Source organism: Ammodytes marinus, assembly GCF_949987685.1.
Source record: "Ammodytes marinus genome assembly, chromosome: 3".
Lineage (NCBI taxonomy): Eukaryota > Metazoa > Chordata > Actinopteri > Uranoscopiformes > Ammodytidae > Ammodytes > Ammodytes marinus.
In genome coordinates, this window is record NC_137232.1 from 16,700,749 (window position 1) to 16,723,550 (window position 22,802).

Below are 22,802 nucleotides of genomic sequence, written 5' to 3' on the forward strand. Positions count from 1 at the left end.
AGCACCATTTGTCATGCCAGATATCAATGACAGCCTGTGTTCAGACAGTCACCTCCCAGCTGAAAAGGCCTATGAGGTGGAGAGACAGCAGCAGAATGAATGGCTGTGGTCTGGATGCATGCTGCCTTCGAGGCCTGTCAGTTTTTCCACTTAATGACATGTAATGTGCATTTCTGCCACAGGAGGGCAGCTGAACTCTGGCATGATCTACATGCAGATGGGGTACTGCAGCGTTAAGAAATGCAGACTGTTCAAAATATGAGGCGCAGCAACCATATAGTAAGAATGCAATGTGCATTTAAGTGAAGCCTGAAAAAGCGGTTATCTAATCAATTCTTACCAATGTGGACCATGTTACACATCACCTCACAGTTATCTATTCCGTCTAATACTTTATACAAATATATGGATGATAATGTTTTTAAACCTACATGTATTAAATGTAAATTTAAAGTTTTAATATCTACAAACATACTTGACTCATCCAAGTTCAAATTTGATGTAGCGTTGTAATCACTAGAAAGTGAATTTTTGGGTCAAAACAGAGTGAGGTTCATAAGGTTTTATTTTCCTTCGATCAATGACCATTTTCTATCCGTGGAATGTGAAAGACCTGCGAACAGGGTTAATATGTGACTTTCCGTTCCTGTTACAGTGCAGCTGAGGCATTTCTGAAATCTCCTCTTAGTAAATGATTAGCCCTGCTGCACATGTGGCAAATGTCTACTCCTGTCTTAATACGTAGTCTGACTGTGTAGGAACTATACACTGACTCACAGGGAGGATGTGAGCTCGGCCTGCCACCTACAGGCAAAAAGAAGGGACCTACTTAAGAGCCGCATGAGTGTGACCTTTATTTTGGCATTCAGTTTGTTCCCGGCCGTTACAAGATTATTGAATCATTTACTAGTTCTTTATCATCAGGGTGGGAAATCGCCAACGGCTACAAACTAACTGTTACATCTTGGCCTCAGAGACAGCACTGGTGATTTATGGAACGTACAGTAAGAACCGTTGAGAATTGTGGCTAAGTAAGACCTGTTCACAGTGTATCTGTGATTTATGTATCTGAAATACATCGATAAACCAATATTACAACATTTATTTTCTTTGACTTCTCAGCAAAGCAGGACTAGGACATGTGAAAAACATACGTTACGATATCCATACATCATGATACACAGGGATTCTTAAGCATTTCAGAAATTATATTAAGATAATGTTGTATCTGTAATTACTACATGTTTCTACTGCAGTCAAATAATTAAGAAATTGGGGTTTATATTATAAAACATAAATAGGACTTATAAATAGCACCAGTCTATTGTGCAACCTGGACTAGTCCCAGTCTATCACAGAACTTAGTCACAAAACCCTTCACATGCATCCATTACACTTTAGAAATGTCCCAAATAGTATTGAGAGTATTTAGTATGCAATCTGTGTGGTTTGAGTATACTTCATTGTGTCATTTATTCACACACTGCAGACTCAAACTTGATTTAAAAACAGCAGTGTTATGACCGAACCATAGCCATTACAGCCTCATGCGACAGTACTCTTTTTAATACGTATGTATTGCTTGTTGAACAAAATCATTTTAGAATTCAAGTAGAAAACAAGAGGACAAGCCGTAGATTTCATTAGCTGAAGTGAAATGACGGTATGTGCCAGAGGGAGACCACCAGCTAATCACATTGGTACAATTGCTTTTCACTCCCTGACAGTATTATTTACTGCCCTCCGAAGGCAGCAAACAAAATCTGCATTACAATCACATCGACAACAGAAGGGTTCATGAATAAAAGATAAACCGGGTTGGTGTGTGTACTGAGTAAACAATACGTAAGGCTACATCTTCACTTATCATCAAACCCCCATTTGCATGTAGGATCACTTATATTTGTTTCACACACACGGATGATCTAACAGACCTATGATGAATAATTTAGTGCTTTCGAAAGAGGGGTTTTTGAGTGGGAGAGGAGGACAGAGTCGAACTAGATTCCTCACCGTGGAGAGCCTTTTCTTTACCATTACAACTTCTCCAAAGACAGAACAACACGAAGCCCTTTTCAGAGCTGTTCTCACAATTATCCACCTACTAGTTAGAGGAAGAAGGGCAGAGCTGGTCCTCTTGACAGGCTCAAGTGCTCCTGTCCTCTCCATGCTAAGCATTTCAAATTGACGAGAGTGTAAGTGTTACACCCTATTATCCTGCTCAGAAACGTTTTGCTTCTCCCTCCGTAGGTTTTTTCTTCATTTACAAAGAGCACTTCAAGTTCTGAAACTTCTCTTTACTATGAAATAAAGCAATTAGTGTTGATATGACAAACATTGTCAGTACAATAAAGCGCAATACATTTAACAATGCTACTCTGAGGGAACAATAATACTGAGCAAACAGCATTGTAAAACGGCACTGTGCATTTAGATGGATAGATGGATAGATGGATAGATGGATAGATAGATAGATAGATAGATAGATAGATAGATAGATAGATAGATAGATAGATAGATAGATAGATAGATAGATAGATAGATAGACAGACAGACAGACAGACAGACAGACAGACAGACAGACAGACAGACAGACAGACAGACAGACAGACAGACAGACAGACAGACAGACAGACAGACAGACAGACAGACAGACAGACAGATGGATACTTTATTCATCCTCTTTAGGAAATTCAGGTATCCAGTAGCTCACGTTGTCAGTCAACAGGCAGTACAATTGACAAACAATACATGTAGGTGCCAGCAGGACAACAATTGTGGCTGATGATGAGTAAGTAAACCTTAAAAAGACAGGAGCCTTTCAGCCCTGACAGCCACACAAGAGGCATGCTTTGTTACTGACGCACACAGCCTCAGATTCATGATAGGCGCCACAGCTGCCAGGCAATAACTTGTGCCATTTGACAAGAGACGCACACAACATCCTCAACCATGACAGGATGCACTAATGGCCTTTCCAGGGCAGAGATCGGAGCCCGCTGGCTGCACTGGAGGTCAATAAGCCAGGAAGAGGAGCCATGGAAGGGTCAGGGTGGACACAGCTTTTCATCCGCAACACAACAGCTCTTCAAGGAGCACAAGAACCAAACGGCCACAGACAGCCAGCAACTCTTTTAGTCACGGTTAAGAATTCAGCTGCTCAGGGTTTCCACAGGCCCCCTAGATGAAGTTTCCAGGACATTTCCGTACTAGCTACACAGGAACACTTCAACAGCCTTAAAATGGTCCGTGAACAAACGGTGAATTGTGGTTTTTCTCACTACAGTTAGGCTTGGTCGATGCACAAGGAAAACAGCTGAAAACCATCATTAAATGCAATAAATGTGTGATTATAAACTATATTTGGGCATATAACTATAAGATGAATATACATTTCTGACATTTGCTGAAATCCCCATTGAATTAGCAAAATGTCATGTTTGAAACACACCTCAATAATTTTAGAACAGTTTGTGATATTCTATAAATTCCATACTAAGTAGCAAAATGGGATAAATATTTTTCGAGGCAAAAACAGCAATAGTACTAACTATGTCCCTATGGTAGAAAATATATGACACTTTTGCTTTAAACAGTTAAAAATACAGTGACTTGTTACACAAACTTGTTAAAAAAATCCTAAATTTAAGATGTTTTTCTATGATGGCATGAAAAGCTCACTGACTAGCAAAGTGTTCAACTGTATAAATTATTTTCAATTAAGAGTGTACTAGACTCATACTTTACGCTTAATGCATAGGTAGCAACAACTCCTGATCCGAATAATCTGGACTCCAGATGGGCCGAGCAAAAGTGTCTGACAGAGCAGAAAAGTAAAAGAAACACAGTCACCCTTACAGAGTGATGAAGTATGGAACACTCCTCCAAAATCCAGAGGAAAGGGGACGCATTCCTCCACAGTGAAAATAGGCCCTTTCCATGCACAACTATCCCACTGTGCGATTCTCAGGCGCCTGCTACTTTCCATCTTACTCCACACAGCTGTGCATGTATATCCATCCACTCTCCAACAGGCCCGGTTCTAGAAAGTCAGACTTGGGGGGGCCCGTAGAAATTTGGGGGGGGCACACTGGGCAGGGAGACCGAAGATGCGAGCGCGCGCAGAGCGCGCGAGCCGAAGTTTTTTGCCCTTGTAAGATCTCTGCGTCTGCTTTTTGGCACATTTACTGTGAATTGTGTAGAACACAATATGCAAATAAACGTTGAGTGTTGCTGTGTGGGAAATTTGATTATTGCATGTTTTTTTTCTCCAAAATGTTTATGAATAACATATAATATACATTATATACAACATAATGTGTATATATATAAAATAAATGATTGTGATGTAAGTGTTTTATTGGCTAATTTTATTTGATGCCTCAAATGGTGAATTAAATAGGCCTACTTCCTATTAGTCAATGCATTGTGTGTCTGAATGTGTTCTCAACAGGATAATGCAGAACTGATTTAAAAAAAAAGCAGCCAACAGTAGCCAGCTAATCTATATTTTACAGTAGGCAATTTAAATCATGTGTGTGTTTGTGTGTCCAACAGGACAAATGCAGAACAGATTTTTTGGGTTTTTTTTGATTTAGTTAACAGCATTCAACAGCAGCCAGCTGATCAATATTAATTTAACAGTAGGCTATTTCAATCATATATATGTGTGTGTGGACCCAATTAATTTTATTTGACATTTTCTTGGACAGCGAACGAAATTTTCCGTCCGATAGTGGGTCGGGAAAAAACCCAGACCCACTATCGGGAAAAAAAAAAAAAAAAAAAAAATCTCAAATTTTGGTTGGGGGGGCACAGCTCACATCTGAGGGGGCACGGCCCCCCCTGGCCCCTGGCTACCGCCGGCCCTGCTCTCCAAGCTCATGAAATACACTGCACAGAAGGTTTGGACAATAGTAACTTTAGTCCGTCCTGGTACTTCGTCGTAGTAGCTAATCCTATAGTGGACCCAACGAGAACCCACACACACATAGCTCTGGTGACTTTGAAAGGCCATCAAATCGGAAACATGACTAAGACCCCACACAGGCTTCCCTGGAATTTGGGGTGAAATACTGAGTAACTGCCCATCACCATGGCCCCCTCTCACTTTCAACCTGCTATGTCAACAGGGCTGGCCAGCTGGAATGCAGGAGCCACTGCGACACATTGAAATCAATCCTGTGGCTATGTGCCCACTCTGCAGTCAGTCCCTTAAAATAGTAAATACCTCCGTGCTGTTATCTCTCGTGTTTACAGGTATGCAACACACAACAAGGTGGGACATGATGTAGGAAAGGAAATAAGATTTGCCTAGCGCCAAAACAACGCTCTCCTGGGAAGAATGTGGGAAAACTACAATTACCAAAATGATGCATAATCACAGCACTTAAAGCAGCCAATGAAAACCATTTGAAAGGAATTAAGTGTGTCGCAGGTCTACCTCCTTTTGTTTTTTTCAACATAAACATTGAATATAATTGTATTCTGAACTTTCTTGAAAAAAACGTTTGATTTTATGTGGGATTTATTCACTGTAAAGTTAACATTGACTGTGTTGGTTAACGTAGGTACATAGCATTTTAACAGCACAATACTACAGCACATACAACTTGATTGTACACATTTGGTCAAATATGATATTTTATCTTTGGTCACTTTGAAAGCAGCCTTACACAGAAAAAGCCAGACTGTACAAAAAAAACTGTCAAAAATGAATCAAACGTTTATATTCCCCCCGACTGCAGTGAAATTAAAGCAACTCATATTTAAAAAGTATGACTGACTGACATGCAAGTAAAAGCTGTTAAAAAAAAAGACTTTTAACTTAAATAAAGGAATCCCTAAACCCACTTCAAACAATGTACATGTTTCCAGTCCTTGTCACAGGTGATCCAAATTGTTGGTTGTGCTGTCAGACCAGACATCTGTAATCTCAAAACACATGCCATGGTTACAGGACCGCACACGCCAGCAAACATCAGATCATAAAGATTTCCCTCCTGAAAAATAAGCGTACGCATACACACAGCTCCGGGGACAGAATCCGACATAACAGTAAGCTCTCTGTATCCCTCACGTTGTCATTATCACAAAACATGCCGCGTGCCTTTGCCTCACACAAGAGGCTGCATTATCTGAGTCATTCTATAATGTCAGTGTGACTGAGAGGAGAACTATGCTGTGGGTTTTACCATCGGGATGGCTGAAGTTGCCTACTGGCGATTCTTCGTCTGCTATGAAATGCAGCCACTCTTTGATCACAGGTCTGCCTGATCACACCTGCAGGAGTAGTAGTGCTTTGTCCTCTCTATTGTTATGCTGCTGCCCTGCCCCCTCCCAGGATTGACTGACCGCAGATCTTAAATCTCCAGGTAAATGCAAAGACAGGAGGATACAAGCCTTCAGAGAGAGAGAGAGAGAGAGAGAGTGAGAGAGAGAGATGGATGGGAGGTTAGACCACTATTGCTCTCCTGGCTAAATACAGCTGACCACAAATGAGCTGAGGGGCTTGTAAAACTGTCAGGCTGCCCCGGACGTTTATTGATATATTTTGTTTACTCAGCGTGCTTGCGTCGTGTTACATAACCGATCCTACAGCTTATCACCTAGTGGGTTCCTTAACTTCAGTCAATACTACTTATTTACACCCACTGCACCCTTGACTCTACCTATTGGCTGAAGGTCAAGTGTCTGGCAAACACACACACACACACACACACACACACACACACTTTGTTAGCACTATATTTGTCTGCAAAGATCATTTCTATTGCACACCAACTTTATCTGGATATTAACTGACTTTTGACAAAGGCAATCAGCTTACCCATAAACAAACATAACAATGCCCTTGCTCACTTGCTACCGGGTTAACCCTACATTTCATACTCTCACACTCATGTGACATATCTTATTCCCTGCATGTATTGACTACCAGCCAGCATGCTTAGCTGTTACTCCTAGCATTCCAGGGAGGACTATGACAAAGAAGGATTCATTGAAACAGAACACTCAACAGTTGTCTCTTCTTCTTCTTCAGCAGTCAAAGCTCAGAAACCCCTGCTGATTCCCAAACCAAAAGACCAACCCAAGTCTTTGTGAACTGTCATTTCAGGATCCAAACACCTTTTTCGTACCTCCAGCGATCCTTTTGAGCAGTTGCTGCCGGGCAATGATCCTGCCCAGCCTGTAGCCAGAGCGTCTGCGGTGATGGTCCATTCTCAGGTAGATATCCTGAGTCTCCGGGGTCATACTCCCAAGACACTCGCTGCCATCGCTGGATTCAGGGAGCCCCCGAAACATAACTGAAGACTCTGTACCCCCCCAAAAAAAACAAGCCCCCTGACTGCTGGCTGGCTGATACACACAGTCACCCACACACACACACTCTCCCACCAACAGAAAAACTTCACATACAGGCGCAAAAAGCCTTAAGGGAGCTGAGAGGGACGGCAGAGCATGAGCCTAGGGGGAGGAGTGCCAACACTTCAGACTATCCCTGTGAATCATGTGACTATAAGGGGGCCAATGGTATTGAGGCAGAGGGAGTACTGCCCACCTTTGCTGAGCTGAATCCAATGTCTGTGTGAGCACTGGTCAACTTCCCCCTGCTCTGGAGGGAAATATAAATACCATTGGAATGCCTATGAACTGAGTAAGGAGAGCAGGGGTGGAAGACTGAGAGGTGTGGGAGGGCTTAGAAAAATAGTGGGTTCTTTTTGGACCCACCCAGCATTAGAACAACTCTTTTGCTGTTTGCTGCTCACACAGGTGCCAAGTTTTTCTGGGCCAGAGTGTAAGTCTTTACCATTTGAGAGAAAACTACAGAGGAGAGAGAAAGAGATGGAGAAGTTGTTTTCATGGCTGGAGAATGCTAATTTTGTGCTCCCCCCACCCCGACCATATAACCTCCAGTTCCAGCCACAGGAAGGCCTCTCAGCAGGTTTCCTCCAAGTGTCAGCTCTTCAGGGGAAAAATACAAACCTTAGCTTGAATACATATGAGTGACCTAGATCCCCTTTGCTCAACACAAAGGGAAAGATCAGGCTCCGGCACGACATCAATTTATTTCTGATGGCTGTTCAGTGACAGGAATTACAGCCTCCTCCGACACGGCGTCCCTAGTCTCCGAATCATACTAAAATATCTAGTATTTAACATATTCCAATGAACTTGTATAAAGTGTTTGTGTTCAAGAAGACATGTGCAGTTCCATTTTGAACTAACAGGAAGTGATATATGAGCTTTGACATAAAGTTACAGAAAGTCATAAAGTACAACAACAAAAGCATTAGTAGTTCAAAGTTAATAGAACAATTATAACAGGATTAAATTATATATTAAAACATGTCTTAATTGAAATTCAGTTGAACACTTTTTTTTGCAGACCGGAACTGCAACCTGACTAATTTTGTGGGGTTTTTTTCAGTAGGAATGCACCTACTGAAAGTCTGCATGGCGTTATTATGTGACACATACGTATTTGGAGCACACCTTACGCATTTCCATTCAGTGGTTAAACCAAAGATTAACTAAACTTTTATTTGGCAAAATGTAAAACAGTTGCAAAAGCAAATGCATTACAATTGAGATTATATTTATTTGAATTAAAACTTAAAACTTTTTGCTTCTCTGATTTAAAGGACCTCTTGTATCAGCCGGATTACAACATGGAACAACAATCTCCTCACACCTGAAATGAAGTCCACATCCGCACAAGCCGACCCACCCTAGCACCAATCAGGGCCCCGGCGCCCTGGCCTCCACATACAGGCTTGCCCGTGTACTATAAGCAAGGCGCCATACATGTTAATAGAGCACAAATGGGCATGCGACCAAGTCAAACACAGCCCCTGTCTGTTTCATTCCCTGGCAGGCAAAATCCACCCTAGCTTAAGCTCACAAAGACCACAATTCAGCAGCACACTTCAGAGTCCGCTGCCCAAGTTTTCATAAACCTCTCCTGGGTTTAATGACCCTCTCCACACCCTCAGGTGGAGCTATTCAAATATGTGATTGGTGTTTGAAAAAAAAAAGTTACTAAGCGATGATGTGTCACTATGCAGGTGATTTTATTGGGCCGTGAGTCATTTCTTTCACACACACACACACACACACACACACACACACACACACACACACACACACACACACACACACACACACACACACACACACACACAACACCTGTGTTCATTCATACTGTAGCAGGATCCCTTCGGGTGTCAGACGATGTTGAATATGAGTGGCAGCAAGTTGGCAACAGCGTGTTCTCCCTGAACCCGTTTCTGTGTGTTTTTTCTTCCCTCTCCGTCTAGACGGAGAAACTGGCCGAGTACATCATACCTATCGCATTACAGAAACAATCACCCACTGCTTTGCAACATCATAATGAATGAGATTAATGGTGTTTTCGTCTCTGTCGGCACTCAAATACCTCAGCAGCGGGGATTTTGAAAGGGCTAAGAGATTTCCAGTGTTCTCTTTGGATGAGTTTAACTTTATGCAGCATGCCGTGGAGAAATGGCTGTGGTGTGTCCCAGGTGGGAGTGTTGTGTGTCAGGCGGTCTGACCTCAACCCTTATCAAACTTGTTTCAACACGCCTCTGTCTGGGTTTCAGAGCTCAACTACTATACAGCATGGCAACAGGAATCCAGGCTCACATAAAGCGCTGTACGCACGCACGCACACACACACACACACACACACACACACACACACACACACACACACACACACACACACACACTCATAGAGATGCTCGGTAAGAGGCTGGCCAGGTTGACAGAGCAGATTGTATTTGTGTATCACAATGAAGGCAGAACGTATTATTGTGTGAAAAATGAAGACACATTAAAAGTGAATCAAAATCAGTGAATATTTCTTCATAATCCGCTACCTGGTCATACTGTAACAGTGTTGATAAACAGCCTAGGCTCTGTAAACAGGCAGGTTGCTAGCAAATGTGGGCCCCTTTGTTCACATACAAGCTTACAGAGCCTAGGCTGTGCATTATGGCTGGATTTCTTTCTCCAGCGCACACAAATTCAGCGGATGCTGATTTAGACAAAGAGTGATTTTGACAACAACATCCTCCGAAATCGCTGTCTCCATCTTTAAAATGTGACGGCAATGCAGGCTTTGAATGGCTGTCCATCTTTCATTCATTCTCTGCTTCAGCCAGGTGTGATTACAAAAAGGGAAACTCAAATTGTAAATCATCACGGAGTGGAAGCTGGAGGCCCACAAGCGAAGAGCAGGGAGGCAGTTGAGTGGGGTTGAGAGACTGTGCTTTGATGTGGTTTTGATTGAGCGGCAGACACATGTAATCTGCACTGGGCACTTCTGCCTCTGACGTTTCCTGTGGTTTGAGGCTTTAAGAATAGCACCAGTGTGACTGAAGATTTCCACCTCATCATGAGCCACCAAATGTCTGACTTCTGAGCTCAGGTCTGGAAGTAAAATCACACTTTATTGCTACAAGATTGGCTGGAAACCTGGAGCGCTTGAGACGATGCCCCCTCTAATGACTCTGTAGATGAGGTGCTGTTTGTCTACTATAGAATCTTTTTTTTTTCAACCACTACCACAGTGACTCAACACAGTCACTCCAGGCATAATTGTACAGACCTTAATCTCATCTTTACTGCTATGTACACCTGGAGCAGCTTTGAGATACTGCTGGGTTTTTCCCCGGAAGGGAGGTGTGTACCAAGATATACAGGCTTCTCACCTGTATATCAATGTATAACATAATGGAAAGAATATACATTTTAAAGGATACTAATAGGATATGAGAACAGAACGATATGCCTCATGCATTACATTTTTTTTAAATAATTATTTACAATTATGGGAGGGATGATTCTGGCCGAGCACTATGACTGATAAGATTGATTATAAATCCAAGAAAGCACTACTTAGTTTGAATTATGAATCACAATAAGTGGCTGCTGCTTGGTCGTTAACAATCTCAACAATTTTCTCGTTATCTTTTTTGTGAGCTGTGCCTTTAAGCAACATAGATTGCTGTGCTACTAGCGGTGTAATGTATTGCTATGCATATTTCTACAAAGCTTAAACAAACATTTTCACATTTTCACCAAAGGGTCAGAGAGAAGCTTCTAAAACACTGTATTTTCTTTAAGCAGTAACAGATGTCGTCATAGTAATACTATTAATGTGACATGTACACTTCCAAGTAACATATAATCAAAAAGGACAAATGATATGTGTAAACTCCTCCACACATGATGTTGAGCAGTATTTTAATTTGGTCAAATCTAAATGTGATATTCACTCACAACTCACCCAAAACTGCTCTACTAATCAACTCAGGTTTGCCAGACATGCAATTGTAATATCTAAAATTCACAGCCCAAGTTTCGGCTCAAGATGAAATATTATTTCTCTGATAGGGTTTGATGATAGCATCCTGTATTTTCATATTTTTTCTGTGGGAATTGAGCATTGACTCAACTCAAAGTCAAACCCTTACAGAATGACATGATTTCACGCCTATCTCCCCTGTAATTAAGAAAGCGGTGTGATGTATGTTTATCTTTATAGAGTGTGACAGCTCAAATCTATCAGTATTTGGCTCCTGTTTTCCATCTCACAGAGGTGGATGAAGCCCACCATGCCGTTAGGAATAGTTGATCACGGCAGAGTGATCTTTAACACGGACAGCGGGGTACAGATACAGTCTGATGTTTGAATTTAAATAATGATTAATAGGTAGCCTCCATGATTCTTATTTGATGAACTGCCTGCTACACATTATTTAAATCCATCGGGTCAGAGTCAGTGCTTTAGTGTGCAAATCTATCCATCTATCAGTATTTGGCTCTGGTATTTGACTATAAATAGGTCTAAAAAATGTATTTGGCCAGATCCCTTCCGAAGTTTGAAGTTAGCTATCAATGATCTAAAATACCTGACCAAAGGTTTTTTATATAATCAACATAATCTATATAAAAAAGGCACTGAAAACTGAAGAAAAAGAGATATCTTAGCACACCAAGCAAAAAATAACACTAGAGTTCCTTCCCAGGAAAAAGTAATCAATATTCACATAACTTTTAATCCATCTGTCAAGTCAGCCAGCTGCACCAGGGCTATATACAGTATGTGTCCCCTTTGAATGTGTATATAAGTGGCTCGAGCCAGGCCTCAGGACTGCAGACACTGCCAGGTGCATGGCACACATTACTGAGATACATACTGTATATAGGAAAAGGGCAAGATTAATGTGGCAAATATCCAGACAACTCAGTACTTCATCAGTGATGCGTCTCAGCTGACTGCACAGCTGAGACGAGAATGCTAGTAGAAATTTAACAGCTTTGAAATCCCGTTAAACACAGCCACCACACTGTTCTTGTTTTGCTTTTTACAAAAATGCTGCCTTCAAAAGTCCAATTGAAGAAGACAGAACTGTTTTGTAATTCTATGGCTTCTCCACATGAGGAGCTGCTGCAGGCACTTCACTGCATCCAGCGGCACACTCATTTTACTGCACAAATGATTGATCTCCACTTCTCACACACAGCACAGAATCACTGCACCAGACGTCACCTCTAAATCTTCAATGTTTCTCTTATAGTTTTTTTCTCCCCGCACTATATAACATGTCAAATATATAATATTTTTACCCTCTTGAGATGCTTTGAAGGAATATCTTTCCTATATGGAGATAAATATTGGACCATAAAGTTCAGTGTGCCTGAACAATGCTTGGCAGCACAATGTGTCTCTCCTCAAGAGACAGGTGCTTTTTAAGAGGTTAAAGCACATATGCATTGACCATTTTGGTCCCATTGCTCTAGGAAACTACTTGGGTCCAATTTTAAAGAAAGAAGAGAGGCCGAAAAGCAGCTGCAACAGTGTCCACCCCAATACATCACATAAACTGTACACTAATTGAAAGTGAAAATGAATGACAAGAAATGCTTTATAGCAAATATGATAGATAGATAGATAGATAGATAGATAGATAGATAGATAGATAGATAGATAGATAGATAGATAGATAGATAGATAGATAGATAGATAGATAGATAGATAGATAGATAGATAGATAGATAGATAGATAGAAGGAATGAAAGCAAGAAAGAACATGAAGAAGAACGATTGAGGTGCTTTATGAGCATGTGGGTACATTTGCACAACACATCAAATACTGTGTCCACTCTGGCCTATATATCTGTCAAGTAGACTACTTTCCATTTCACAGTGCAAAAATGACCCATCAGCGCCCCTCTGTGGCCGTACCAGACCTGTAGTCATTTGTAGCGGGCAAAGTTGGCTGTTTAAGATGAACACAGTCCAATACCACAAGGCCAAGGATTTCCTCCACGTTTTCATAAAGTTCTACATTCATTTTAATATTCAGTCGGAGTAGTTAAAATCGGTGGGATTTCAGTTCCCTTGGCTCAACAGTTTAGCCTACAACCTCCACTCGTGATGAGAATAGAACAAGTTTCACATTTAATTTTTTTAATGCATTAGATCACATGCTGCACATTGATCAAACATTGCCAGATTTGTATGATTATGCACTGCACCATAGCAACCGATTTAACGTAAGCTAGTGTTACCAGAAAAGAAATACAGAAACAAATTAAAAGCTTACCTATTTCTAAAAAAAATATTTTTGCGTTCTTGAAATACTCCTTTGTGCACCCTGTTGGATGACTATGAATGCACAGCATGAATAATTGTGATCAAATTAGATGTGTTTGCAGTAGTGGTAGACTACCCCCTCCACACTCCACTCTTTCAGCGGGCGAGGGTCTCCCCTCAGCCGGCTAACTGACCTGCCAGTCTCCGCTCTCTGACATTCCTCCAGAGTAAATCCCAGGCTTTGGATGTGGAGTTCCGCAGCTGCTCGCTGAAAGACCGCCGGAGCTTCAGTCTCGCTGAGTTTCGTCTAGATGTCATCGCAAATCCTCCACTCGTGCATAATAACTCAATCCTCCTCGTCCCACGCAAACCCGTTAGTCTCCGGCAAAAAAAATCCTCTCTTCTTTTACCCGGTAATAACTTTTCATCTACTACAGCAGCAAACTTGACTTTGGTGCCCAGTTTTCAAACAAAGTTGTCAACATTGTAAAGGTGGGAAAAGCATGTATTCCTCTCAGTAAGAAACGCAAATCAATAAAAGGAGTAACAGTAGAAGAGTGATAGTAAAGCACCAGGACAGACTTTCACACTTCACACCAGATGTGTGTGTATGTGTGTGTGTGTGCGTGATCCTGTATGTGTGTGAGAGGAGATTCACGCCGCGCTACGAGCGGTGCAGAGCCTTGTTACCTTCAAGTGCTGCGGGAAAAATGGGAATTACAAGCTGAGGCTGAGCACATATGATCCTCCCAACAAAACTCTCCTGAAAACCATGTGAATGTTACCCCCCCCCCCCCACACACACACACACACACACAGACACACACACACACACACACTATGTTTATTGTTTTATGTTAATTTCGAAAGATATAAATACTTCGGCTACAATATCAAACCATATCCTTGAGACTACAGCTGAGACTATGTTACAATCCTTTGATGTAGGATATACAACCCAGCTCTTAAGCCCATAATTACTAGAATAAAACAATCACTGAACAAAGTCTCAAATATACGGCGATAATTTGGTCCCTTTTTTTCAACCGACAACTCCAGCATAGGATTTCGAAGTAGGATATGGAACTTAACGTAGAGCACCTGAAGGCATCACAAGCTGCAGACCACTCAACACCCCACCACCACCACTACAAACACACACTGCTCTCAAGTAACACCATTTAAAACTGAGCAATCACTTTCTCTAGTCCTGTCTCTCACTTCAGTGTCATTGCCAAAAGAACAATAAAGTTAAAGAATAATGACTGCAAGATTACAATAATGCTATATTTTTGTTCTCTTGATGCTACTGAAACATAGATTTATTCACTATTACCCATAAGGAGGATGTTGTCTAGTATTTTTCAAAATCTTAATCGTCAAAAGTGAAGTGAGTTGTCCCCAGGTAGGTTAGAGTAGGTCAGCCCTTCAACAATAACACGGGTTCAGTTTCAGCACCATTTACTTTTGTTGTCACAATATCCTACACCGCAGATTCCAAAGAACACCTCAGTGTGTGAAGATTAGAATAAACATGATGAGTTCCTCTCTGTAAAGCTATCATTTTACCATCATTATTTAATTCCTATGAGTCCTAGTATTGTGTATCCATGGTAGCGTATCATATCAGCTGTAGTCATTTCTTGTTCAGCGTCTGGGATCATTGCATGAATAAGTTTAATACCATTTAAAGTCTGAGTGAGTGGCCAACCAGGTTGGAGTGGCAGAAGATTGACAGTTCCTCGAATGAACAAATCTCCCTTGACCTCAGTTTGCCCTCTTTATATAAGGCTCAGCTAACATTACTTCATTTTAAACCCCATTTGCCACCGCGCAGGGACGGGTGATATACAGATTATTACAAGGTCAAACAGTGAGATATCTGAGCGCACGAAGAGCGTGCAGCTGAGGGGGGAATATTAATGAAGGGCTGGCTCTGTTTTCCATTGGTTGTCAAGACTCAAATGATGTGCGGTCAGGAAGAATATATATATAAAGGCCATATTTCAAGTTGAGAATTAATTTTCTGCTAAACAGAAACATCAAAGATCATACCTTACGGCTCATTCACAGTTTAAATAATTTTCAAGAGTGTGACATCTTTTAATCTCTGTTTGGATCTACCTGAATGTGCCATCAGTGTTCAATAGGTTTAGACAAATCAAAGGAATGATAAAAATAAGCAAAACTATTTTGATGCCTTTAAGGTCCAGCGTGGGTCAGAGGGGGGTGGGTATATCTGTTCACTGGTGATCAGCATGTTGCTATTTAAAGCGCTGTACGCAAGCACGCACACACACACACACACACACACACACTAACACACACACACACACGCACACAAACTCACACTCACACACACGCTTGCTCTAGAGAACCTGTTTCATTTGATCCTAGTGGCTTTTCAGGAAGGGCCAGGGTCAGGCCGAGTCAACCACCGACCTCGTTTTCAGCTGGTCATGCAAACTACAAAGCTCACAGAGAAAAAAGACTGACATTTAACACACATGTACCGCCAACTTAACACAAAACACACAATAAATTCATCGATAATTCAAGATGACACAAGTTGTCTTTTCCCTACAAAATGGAAGGCATTCACTTACAAATACAACAGATTGGAAAAACATTTTCATAAAAAAACCCAAAGACAATCTTTAAAAACATCATGTGTTCATCATTGACTAATCCTTGGGTTGATATGGGTTGACATTTGTTGAGAAAGAGGATAATGAATGAGTGCACTAGCTGTCAAAGTTGTACACAAGGCATCAATCTCCAGGCCTGTTGAGTGACAGGGCAGGAATGGACAGACGGACAAAGCCGGCCCTGACAGGCTCTGACAGTGAAAGTGATGGAGGGAGAGCAGTGACGTGGTTCTCCACATGAATCAGCACAGAGGTAAACACAGCCCACCGTCCTGCTTCTGCTATCTTGGTAAAAAAAAAGAGAAAAAAAGAAAAGGAAAACCTTGTCCAATAAGCATTGTCGTAAGCGGTTATCATTGTGGCTAGACGATGACTTGGTCATTGGCAGTGGAAGTAAAAGCAGATGCAAGGAGAGGAAGCATCAATCAGCTTGAGAATGTTTTCTCTTCACTGACTCACCCCACTTGTTTGTTTTGGCCGGGCAGCGTTTTTTTTTTTTTTTTTTTTAGAAAAGCGATCGTTTTCCCACTTTCCCTGAAAGACTGGCAAATTTTCTGGGCTGGTTTTTGTCCAATCTCTCTCCCGCCCCCTCTCTCTTTCATAAACACATACAGATAAACACACACACACATAGTCATTTGTATACAAAGTCAGGGTTTGTGTGTGTGTGTGTGTGTGTGTGTGTGTGTGTGTGTGTGTGCTGTGTGTGCGTGTGTGTGTGTGTGTGTGTGTGTGTGTGTGTGTGTGTGTGTGTGTGTGTGTGTGTGTGTGTGTGTGTGTGTGTGTGTGTGTGTGTGTGTGTGTGTGTGTGTGTGTGTGTGTGTGTGTGTGTGTGTGCTGTGTGTGTGTGTGCCGTGTCTGGTGACTGATGTGGAATGCTGCCTCATGGCTGCAGTGGGAAAATCCCAGATGTAGGAGAAGAAGCGGATTTTCTCCTCAGCGATTGGGTCATCTTGTCGGCCTGGAGGTCTAACACCAGGCCCTCCTTGAACAGTCTGGGAGCCTGCTCTTCTCTTCCCAGCCTAATGGAAACAAGGCTTGGGGAGCAGGGGGGGGGGGGTATATCTCCCCCTCCCACCTACACCCCCGGCCCCTGAGGGCTCTTCCCAGGCATGTGCTATAAATTTCCTGACCATATATTCCCAAGTCGAGTTCATTTTTCCAGAGGAGCCACACATGTGGTGTATATCTGGGTTTAGATTATGGGGTTGAGGGAAGGAGGAGCCGACTTTGGTCCCAATCCATTAAAAGTCGCCACTAATTCTGTTTTCTTAGGGGAAACTCGACTGATGTAACACCGGAGTTTCTTCCTTTAGTGGCCGATAGTTCTTTTGAGAATCATTCATTCCCACTGATGATTAATCACGTCACATTTCTTCTCAAACTAGAGATGAAAATATATAAACATCTTCACGACTCGCCCATTGTGTCTATCCAAATCTTCCGGCTGCAGCAGTTTGTTACATAACTTGAAAGACTACAACACTAAGTATACGTTGACAATAATAAAATATTGAGAAATGTCTATAGAAGTGAGAGCTTGCCGGGGTCAAAGTTTTGTATGAAGAGGCTTGAAGAATGTAAAACTGCCATGACAAGCGTACGTGGCTATTGTTTCATTGAATGACAAAGCATGTAATGCTGTCAGGTCGAAATCTGTTGAGGCCGCATTGCCTGCAAAAATGCATGGGAAAACATTTACACCACTGTCCCGCACCTGGTTCCTATTAGAGCAATGAGGATCTAATCACAGAGGTACATTTCTCACTCAATCACTCCCACTCCCTCCACTTCACTCTTCTCTCAAAATTAGCTCATGTTTTACTGATTTTTAAGTTATTTTCAAGACGGTTTCAAGTGTCTTTTTGTCACCAGGGACAGATTTTCCATCAACTTTTTCTTGTGATGGAAAATGGGGGAGTTGAGCTCTGCGGGCACCTTCACAGCAATCGCCTATAAATAGGTCTGACAGGATGAATTACATCTCATGACGTACTGTAGCGTTACATTAGCCTTCACCAAACAAATTCAAACAGGAAGTCCATGTTTATAGTTCAAGATGAGTGTGGTCCCAGGAGAGAAACTGGAGTTAAGAGTTTGACAAAGACCGAAAAGGAGAAAATGGCAGCTGCTTAAGATTACACATTTGGTCTTGTAGCCTCCCCTGCTACGACAAATGACTCACATATAATTTAGTCCTATTGGAAATTATTACGATTTTGCCTCCAAAAGGTCTCAAGATGCTTCAAATGATTATCAAAATACTAACGTCGAGTCATACGAAAAATGTCTGCTTAATAGAACCCAAACTGTACCATATGTCTGAAGTGTTCTTAAACAACATGCTTACAAAGCTGAGCAAGAAAAAAGGGAATTCAATTAGATTTTTTGCCTCCATTCCAATAAAAAAATAAGAACGTTGAACATGATCAGTTTTATAATTTACGCATGTGTGGACTGTAGCCACCTTGTCCAAGCATTCTGCTCAACTCATCAGCCCGTGCACCATAAGCTGGAAGTACAGTGCAGGTATTGTTTTCAAGCTGAGACACAAACAGGTCCTGCTGGGCCCTTAACTTTTTAAGCCGCTGCGCCAGGGAGGATGCAGGAAGTCTGCTCTGCCGCCTATTGCTCTTGATTACTGAGCCAATTGTTTAATCAGGTCTGAAAACCACAAGAAAGCCGCTACACTGCTACACTGCCCCGGGACAGAGCCTCTTTTAAGATTGTGCTGTGTTTTTCTTTGTTATCTGGGTACAGGTGGAAGCACACAGCCATATAAAGCTCCAGTAGCATGGTTACCCGCGGCCTTGCTTCCGTAGCAGAATGACACAGAGTTGAGCCGTGCCACGTGCTTGGCCAACCCGAGGATGGGAGGCGAAGGGCTGCAGGCCCCGTCGGAGGCGCAGACATTTAGCCTCCCTGCAACATCTGGAATCTCTGTGGTTTATGTGGGAAATATGGGAGGCCAGTGACAGAGCCAATGTGGTTACTGTATCGAAACCGACCTTGCGGAAATGTTCTTTGCTTGGAAAACTCTGTGTGTGTGTGTGTGTGTGTGTGTGTGTGTGTGTGTGTGTGTGTGTGTGTGTGTGTGTGTGTCTTTGTGTATGTATGTATGTGTGTGTGTGTGTGTGTGTGTGTGTGTGTGTGTGTCTTTGTGTATGTATGTATGTGTGTGTGTGTGTGTGTGTGTGTATGTGTGTGTGTCTTTGTGTATGTATGTGTGTGTCTTTGTGTATGTATGTATGTGTGTGTGTGTGTGTGTGTGTGTGCGTGTGTGTGTGTGTGTGTGTGTGCAGAAGAACGAAGGAACTACAAAGTGCACCACCAGACCAGACTTGATAAGGCTTTGGATGATGAGAAAGGAGTGATTGTTTAGATTCATTTACAGAAAAGTGGGGAGCATTCATAGGAAAGGTGTACACCGGCACACAAGCGTGCGCACATTCACACACAAAGGAGATAGCCTGTTGACTGTTAAGTCGCTACATCCTGATGCGGGGCTCTGAAGTAGTGTGGCCCTTCCTGGCTCATTACTTCCTAAATCCTGTTTCTGCCTTTCTTCTAAGTTGGCAGCTGAGTGCTGGACCAACCTGTTAGTTTTTTGTGTTGCTGCACACACACACACACACACACACACACACACACACACACACACACACACACACACACACACACACACACACACACACACACACACACACACACACACACACACACACACACACACACACACACACACACACACACACACACACACACACACACACACACACACACACACACACACACACACACACACACACACACACACACACACACACACACACACACACACACACACACACACACACACACACACACACACACACACACACACACACACACACACACACACACACACACACCGAGTGGTGCCTGTCCTGCATCCTGACACGGCTGCCCATGTCTCCTTCCACTCAGTTTACAAAGCCCAGGCCTAAATTCCTCAAGACATATACACACACACACCACCGCACACAGAAACACACTCTCACCTTGGTCGTTTTCTGAGAAAGTTTTCCCCCCGAAAGATTTATTAACTGCTTGTCGTTCTAATTGGCAGTTTGGCTATAATTGGGATCAGAACAATAAAGCCGTTTCCTTTCACTGAAGAACATAAAACTGACTATGAACACACACTACACAACATGACAGGGTCTGAACAGATGATTTATACTTGGCCATTAATTATGCCTGAACATGATTGAATGTTTGATACGTTGAACATGGTGATCTCATTCAGCACAAGGGCCTTGAAGGCATTGTGAAAGGGTATGATGTGCTATTTTATGTCTGATCGCTGCAATAATTGCAATGAAAATGTTAAAATTGCAATAAAAACGTTCAAAGATTTTGGGAGCGGGTTAACCAAATAGTTTCTCTAATGTTTTCGCAACCTTGACAAATGACCCTGTATATACAAAGAAAAGTCTAGAAATACTACCAGCCCCCCCCCCCTCCCTTTTCCCTGTCTAACGGCCGAGCGGGCCTCTGCTCTCAGGAAACCACAATTCATTTTCCATCTTTCCATGTGAGGAATTTTTCATGAACTCGTCCTGCCAGCAGCACCCTTTATAGGCTGCTGAGCTGCATCTACAAATGACGACTCGCTTATAAACTTAGCGCATGATGTCACTGATCTGGCACCTGTTGCGCAACGGATAGACAGGGAGCGAAAAATAATGGTACAATCCCATGAAAATTGATATTCCTGCATATGCTTTAAATCAAGGCGTTTCACAATGTCCAGGTCTGTATTTGAATAGCCAAAAGAACAGATGAAAATGCTTGGCCATATTCAAAGGTGGAAAAAAAAATGTGCTATGTTACTTTTTCTTCTCCGTACCGAAGCCGCTTTATGGCCATACGTTTTCTGGTTGCACAACACAAGACAGATTCAACGACATGTCTCTTGTCTTGTCTATGTCACATGTGTCTCTTCCACATCTGTACACTCAAGCTAATCCACATTGTTTCCCGGGCATTCAAGGGAAACAATAGTACGATTCTTCCAAAATGATCTATTCCTTTAAAAACCCCATGGCCTGCCGTTGGAGGCTATGTGACACATACATAGCTAAGTTTGGACCTTTTCTGTCACAACAACAAAAGATTGCATAATGAAAACACTTAGGTCAGAATCCAATAGAGACCAGTGAATAGGAACAGAGTTAATAATGTTGCATAACGATCTAAACAATACAATGTAACATAAGATTTCAATATTTGCCCCTGCCAGCCCCCCATGTCTTGTTAAACGCGTTCTTAATACAACTACGTAGGTGTCAGGCTATTTCAAATTTTCTCATTTGTTGCTATGAAGCTCTAGTTACGTGTATATTGTGGTCGCTAACAGGCCTCCGGAGACAGAGAGAGAGAGAAAGAGAGATAGAGAGAGTGCAGCTGTCTGTCAGCCTCCACCAGCATGCAGTGACCCTGGGTGAGACAGAAGGCCTCAGAGAACAGCTGAGGAACACGCACTGAGTCAGAAAACACAGGAGACAACACTGCTGTAATGCATTAAGTGGACATTATATAACAACACCGAGGTGTGCTTCATATATAGCTGCACTGGTGATTTTGATAGCTTTCTATATTTTTTTATGTATTAGTATGGCCCTGTATAGCACTTCCAATTGCCCTGTGTCTGAATTGTGCTATATAAATAAACTTGCCTTGCCTTCATCAAGTACAATGCTAAAACTATTTATGACAAATAACTTTATTATATATGTTTAACATGAATAAATAAAATGGAAAGCAGCAAGGAGAAAACCAGAAAAGCAAAAAGGGAGAACTTCAACATGGATGCCCACTTTAGATAAAAATACGCCATAAAAAAATATCTACAGAGGTTCAAACTTCATCGACAGATAATTCAAGGTAAAGCATGTGAAAGCGCTGTAGGCACCAATCATTTAGCCTGTGATCAGCACAGTGTTAAAATGACATTAAAGCCAGATCATCATCCCCAGCGATGTTGCCAAACCCCAAATGAATACACACACAAATACCATTGTTATTTCATTCTAAACATTTGCTGCCAAAGGATACCAGAGTCACACATTTCTCTGGATTCACATTCCACACTCATTTATTTCATCTTCCTTTCACAGCCTCGGAGCAGCCCGCCAAATGAGCTCCTCTCACTGCCAAGGCCTGACATCAGAATCAATAAGGCTGTATTTGGAGAATCCATCAGCATGTAGGGGGAAATGCTTTAGTTTGGTTTAAGACACTCGACACATCCCCTTTTTTTCCACAGCTTTTCTCTGGGAGTCATTCACACCAACATGTGAGGCAGACATAGGGCTTTACGTTAACTCTCCTTACAAACAGAAAGAAGTCTCTGGGGGGATTCACAGAGTTCCCTCTTTGTTTTTTTCTTATAATTAGTGGCAGGATATTTCCACATTTAAAGTAGATTAGCATATTCATTCAGAGATAGAGAGAGGATCTGTGTAAACGTACACACGGTTTGA

The 22,802-nt window shown here is 42.0% G+C and overlaps 1 protein-coding gene across 2 annotated transcripts in view; it reads right to left on the minus strand.

Annotated features, from left to right (window-relative positions):
• stard13b (StAR related lipid transfer domain containing 13b) overlaps positions 1-22,802 on the minus strand; it is a gene marked incomplete at its 5' end in the record, with an annotated part of 57,692 nt that overhangs the window by 19,105 nt on the left and 15,785 nt on the right. Inside the window, one exon of one of the 2 annotated variants that reach the window (XM_080053523.1) lies at positions 7,140-7,305. The exons of the other annotated variant lie outside the window; for it this stretch is intronic. Within the exon in view, the coding sequence (XP_079909649.1) occupies positions 7,140-7,305 (166 nt within the window). Of the gene's footprint in view, positions 1-7,139; positions 7,306-22,802 lie in introns of those variants that run through there. 2 annotated transcript variants of the gene reach the window in all.